The sequence below is a fragment of the Haematobia irritans genome, chromosome 2, assembly GCF_050003625.1.
Source record: "Haematobia irritans isolate KBUSLIRL chromosome 2, ASM5000362v1, whole genome shotgun sequence".
Classification (NCBI taxonomy): domain Eukaryota; kingdom Metazoa; phylum Arthropoda; class Insecta; order Diptera; family Muscidae; genus Haematobia; species Haematobia irritans.
The window spans coordinates 140111490-140117780 of NC_134398.1; the positions used below are offsets into that span (position 1 = coordinate 140111490).

General features: G+C 32.5%; 1 protein-coding gene across 3 annotated transcripts in view; it reads left to right on the plus strand.

The window, feature by feature from the left end:
* The window catches only part of eys (eyes shut), a 513219-nt gene extending 509838 nt beyond the window's left edge, over positions 1-3381 (plus strand). For all 3 annotated transcript variants that reach the window (XM_075296235.1, XM_075296234.1, XM_075296236.1), the window contains exon 16: positions 1953-3381. In XM_075296235.1, coding sequence (XP_075152350.1) covers positions 1953-2140 — 188 coding nt within the window. In that variant the 3' untranslated portion in view covers positions 2141-3381. The remainder of the gene's footprint in view (positions 1-1952) is intronic.
* Positions 3382-6291: the final 2910 nt, after the last annotated feature.

Sequence of the window (6291 nt, forward strand, 5' to 3'; positions counted from 1 at the left end):
TACAGCATTACGTATAGTGAATTCATTTAAAAACCACGTACCGAATATTTTTTGAATTTGACTGCACTTCTGGGAATCCTCACCACGTCGAAAACAATCGTATACGACGTCCAAAACTCTTCGGAAAAGCGCGGTTGTGTTCAAAATTTTGGAAAAAATACGACAATTACATATATAATTTTTCTGATTTAAATCGATATTTTTGATTAATTGGCGGCTAAATTTGAGTCGAGATGAGTCGACATATTCGGCGGCGGCGTCTACTAGCAAAAAATGGTCGGCGGCGACTGAAATCGGCGGCGCGACTCGGCGGCTTCATTCTCTGGTACCAACCTTCAAATGATTCGTGTCAAAATTTGACGTCTGTAAGTCAATTAGTTTGTGAGATAGAGCGTCTTTTGTGAAGCAACTTTTGTTATTGTGAAAAAAAGGAATTTCGTGTTTTGATAAAATATTGTTTTCTGAAGGGGAAAAATACGGTGGAAGCAAAAACTTGGCTTGATAATGAGTTTCCGGGCTCTGCCCCAGGGAAATCAACAATAATTGATTGGTATGCAAAATTCAAGCGTGGTGAAATGAGCACGTAGGACGGTGGACGCCCGAAAGAGGTGGTTACCGATGAAAACATCAAAAATCCACAAAATGATTTTGAATGACCGTAAAATGAAGTTGATCGAGATAGCTGAGGCCTTAAAGATATCAAAGGAACGTGTTGGTCATATATTTGGATATGCGGAAGCTCTGTGCAAAATGTGTGCCGCGCGGGCTCACATTTGACCAAAAACTCGTAATACACCCGAGTTTTTCCGTCGATATGTGGCAATGGATGAAACATGGCTCCATCACTACACTTCTGAGTCTAATCAACAGTCGGCTGAGTGGACATCGACCGGTGAACCGTCTCCGAAGCGTGGAAAGACTCAGAAGTCCGCTGGCAAAGTAATGGCCTCTGTTTTTTGGGATGCGCATGGAATAATTTTTATCGATTATCTTGAGAAGGGAAAAACCATCAACAGTGACTATTATATGGCGTTATTGGAGCGTTTGAAGGTCGAAATCGCGGCAAAACGGCCCCATATGAAGAAGAAAAAAGTGTCGAATTGCTTCCCCACCCACCGTGGTGCAATGGTTAGCATGCCCGCCTTGCATACACAAGGTCGTGGGTTCGATTCCTGTTTCGACCGAACACCAAATAGTTTTCAGCGGTGGATTATCCCACCTCAGTAATGCTGGTGACATTTCTGAGGGTTTCAAAGCTTCTTTAAGTGGTTTCACTGCAATGTGGAACGCCGTTCGGTCTCGGCTATAAAATGGAAGTCCCTTGTCATTGAGCTTAACATGGAATCGGGCAGCACTCAGTGGTAAGAGAGAAGTTCACCAATGTGGTATCACAATGGACTGAATAGTCTAAGTGAGCCTGATATATCGGGCTGCCACCTAAACTAAACCTAACCTAAACCTTCCCCACCCAACGTATTCTCCAGATCTGGCCCCCATCAACTTTTTCTTGTTCTCAGACCTCAAAAGGATGCTCGCCGTGAAAAATTTGGCTGCAATGAAGAGGTGATCGCCGAAACTGAGGCCTATTTTGAGGCAAAACCGAAGGAGTACTACCAAAATAGTATCAAAAAATTGGAAGATCGTTATAATCGTTGTATCGCTCTTGAAGGGAACTATGTTGAATAATAAAAACGAATGTTGACAAAAAAATGTGTTTTTCTTTGTTAGACCGGGGACTTATCAGCCAACCTGTTAATTCTGTTTCCAATTAAAATAAGTTCAATTTAGCTTTAGTTGAACTACGGATTTTTTTCTGTGTATATACCCGTTGGTTTCTCTGAATGATACGTGCTTACTTCTTTTGATTTTTTTTTTTTTGTATATCAATAAATGATTTATCGAAATTATCGAAATAACTATAATAATGGTAATTATCTTTCTTCAACTCGTAGGTGGTTTCCCGAACATGGAATCGGTGAGTAAACGTACCCAAGGACGCTACGAAGAACCCTTCAAAGGTTGCCTACAGGACATACAATTCGGAGCTGAACCTAATGCGTTGATTAAAGATTTCTCAACTTATCAAGGTGAAAATATTGGCTCCTGTGATCTCCATGGCGATGAACCCATAGTAGTGTAGAAACTCTCATATACACATATTTTATTTTTCAATAATGTAAACGAAAGAAGAACAGATAATTATGATGATAAGAATTTTTAAGGAATTACAAAGAAATACAATTTAAATATACATAGACGGTTTTCATGATTTGCTAAAAATGAAATAAAAAAATAAAAAATATTATAATAAAAAAAGAAAGAACAAATTTTTGATTTGTGGAAAAGTGAATCTAAAAACAAAAACAAACGACATATAAAAACAATTATATATAAAAAGTAAACAGATCTATATTTAACAAAAAAATAAATTGAAAAAAATATATAAATAAACAAAAAAGGGGAAAAGAAAAACATTTTGTAAATTTTATAGAAATTATTGACAAAAAAAAATATTAAATAACAAAAATCCTCCTTCAAGAGTATCATGAAATTTAAATTTGCTTAGGTTTTGTGCAAAATCATTTGAATCTAAAAAGGACAGCATTTTATAGAAGACAAAAAATTCCTTTAAGATTTTTTTTGATTTAACTTCATAAAATAAAAAAAAACGAAGAATTAAAAAAAAAAACAAAAATTGAACAAAGTGCTGAAATGAAAAAATAAAAAAGATAAACGTTTATGATGACATTTTACAATATAGAGATTTTTCATAAAATATTAAAAGAAAACACATACAACTTTTTAGAGTAATAACTAAAGCAAACAAAAAACAACAAGAAAAAAATATTAACTAACTATAATACTAATATAAATTAAAACAAAAGAACTAAGTGATAGCAAGGTGACGAAATTTTAGAAAAAGCAACAGCAATTGAAGTATTCAAATATTTATGTTATCAAAATGACACAATAACAAATCCTATTAAAATTTTTTTTGTTTTTATTTAACTCAAATTTATTTGTGTTCATTGCAACAAAAAAACAAAAAAAACTCATTCAAAATATTTAACAGAAAAAAAATTTCGTTAATTTTCTTGTTTGTTCTTTTTGTTATACACAATTATTAATTTTGTTATAAAAATAATTTTGTTAATTTATTATACCAATTTCTTAACTTAGATAATATCTAGCATTCTCTCTCAGTCACACTCTCTTTCTATCCCAGGCTTCCTTTTGGCCATTATAATTCCATATCTCAGAACTCTTCTCCCAGACCAATTCTATCTTCCAATTAAACCATTAACACTTTTTCTTCTACTGCCTTAATGGTCTGCCATTAATTTAAATAAAAAACACTATATATATACAAACTCTTAAAAATGTTTTTTGTATTTTTTTTTAAATTTTAACATTATATCAAAATAAATAAAAAAAAAAATCTTTTACATTGATAACGCCACACAAAAGAGGACTAAAGGGACATATTGCACGCAGAGAAGGAATATGATCACCTCAAACATGTTTCAAGAGCAAAATTTTATTTTTGTATGGTGACCATGTAACATGTTTGTCACTAAAATGTTATTTTCTCGTCAAATATAACCTGCTTGCCGAAACCAGATACATGATTTCCGAGAAAGTAACATGGTTGCGAAAACCATGTTACATGGTCACCATCCAAAAATAACATTTTGATCTTAAAACATGTTTGAGGTGATCATATTCCTTCTCTGGGTGTGGAAAGCCATTAAGATGTGAAACAGACACAATTCATAAATTTCCATGGAGTTATCAAATGAAAAATATATTCAAACACTTGAAAATTTTCGTTTATTCGAAATTATACATCGTTGACCACAGACCTTTTCTTATGGAAAAGTTATCAACAATGATCGTTTCGTATAGAAAAGTCATCAACGATTAGGTTTTCGTATAGAAACGTCATCAACGATAAACTTTTCTTACAGAAAAGTCATCAACGATGATCCTTTCGTATGGAAATCATATCTTTTCATATAGAATTGTCATCAACGAGTATTTTTTCGTATAGAAATCCATCAACGATGATCCTTTCGTATAGAAAAGTAATCAACGATGAGCATTTCGTATGGAAATGACATTTTTTCGTATAGAAAGGTCATCTGCGATTATCTTTCCGTATAAAACGCCATCAACGATGATCCTTTCGTATAGAAAAGTCATCAGGATGATCTTTTCGTATAAAAAAATTAATCAGCGATGAATCTTTCATATAGAAATGATATCTTTTCGTAAAGAAATGTCATCAACGATGATCTCTTCGTATAAAAAAGTCATCAACGATGGTCTTTTCGTACAGAAAAGTCATCAACAATAACATTTTTGTATAGGAAAAAAGTCGTCAACGATGATCTTTTCTGATAGAAATGTCATCAACAATCATATTTTTGTATAGGAAAGTCATCATCTTTTCGTATAGGAAAGTCACCAACAATGATTTTTTGGCATATAAAAGTCATCAACGGGGATCATTTCTTATAAAAAAGTCATCAACGATGATCTTTTTCGTATATAAAAGTCATCAACAATGATTTTTTTTTCGTATATAAAAGTCATCAACGAGGATCTTTTCATATAGAAGTTATCAACGATGATCTTTTCTGATAGAAATGTCATCAACAATGATCTCTTTTTGTAGAAATGTCATCAACAATGATCTTTTCGTATAGGAAAGTCATCAACGAGCATCTTTTCGTATAGAAAAGTCATCAACAATGACATTTTGGTATAGAATAAGTCATCAAAAATGATCATTTCTGATAGAAATGTCATCAACAATGATCTTTTCGTATAGGAAAGTCATCAACAATGATTTTTTGCATTTAAAAGTCATCAACGAGGATCATTTCGTATATAAAAGTCATCAACAATGATTTTTTTTGTATATAAAAGTCATCAACGAGGATCTTTTCATATAGAAGTCATCAACGATGATCTTTTCTGATAGAAATGTTATCAGCAATGATCTTTTCGTACAGAAGTCATCAACAATAGGGCTGTTTTCTTTTAGCACTGGTTACCCTAAGCCGTGAAGGACTAAAAGAAAACAGAGTACTCGTTTATCCAGGACATCTCCAAAACTATGCAACACTGTTATAAGCTGTTTAAAAACAATCACAGAAAATAAGTGAAATCTTGTATTTTTAATGTATGAAATGCTCCAATTAGTAATAAATATTTACTGCTGCGATTATTTATGACACTGTACCACTTTGAGTTTCATGTTTTTCGATAAATTAGTCACAATAAATTGCTATTGTGAATCGAAGTAGCGTCACTTTGTCAAAATACAACCTGGCAACATCGGCGCGACTTGCACTGATGAGATGTTCTGGATAGAACACCAGTGCAACGATGTTCTGTATGGGCTATCGCCCATACAAATGTTGCATCCAGTTCTAAAAGAAAACAGCCCTAATGATTGTTTTGTTTATAAAAGTCATCAAGGAGCATCGTTTATTATATAAGAGTCATATACAATGATCTCTTTTGGTAGAAATGTCATCAACAATGATTTTTTTGTATATATAAAACATCAACAATGATCTTTTTTGATAGAAATGACATCAACGAGGATCATTTCGTATAGAAAACTAATCAACAATGATTTTTTTGTATATTAAAGTCATCAACGAAAGTTATCGACGAATATCTTTTCGTATATAAGACTCATCAACAATAACATCTTTGTATAGGAAAAAGTCTTCAACAATGGTCTTTTCCGCTAGAAATGTCATCAACAATGATCTTTTCGTATAGGAAAGTCATCAACAATGATTTGTTTGTATATAAAAGTCATTAACGAGCATCTTTTCGTATAGAAAAGTCATCAACAATGACATTTTGGTATAGAATAAGTCATTAACAATGATCTTTTCGTATAGAAGTCATCAACGATGATCTTTTCGTATATAAAAGTCATCAACGAAAGTTATCGACGAATATCTTTTCGTATATAAGAGTCATCAACAATAACATCTTTGTATAGGAAAAAGTCATCAACAATGGTCTTTTCTGATAGAAATGTCATCAACAATGATCTCTTCGTATAGGAAGGTCATCAACAATGATTTTTTGTATAGAAAAAGTCATCAACAATGATCTTTTCGTATAGGAAAATCATCAACAATGATTTGTTTGTATACAAAAGTCATTGACGAGCATCTTTTCGTATATAAAAGTCATCAACGATGATCTTTTCGTATACAAAAGTCATCAACGAAAGTTATCGACGAATATCTTTTCGTATAT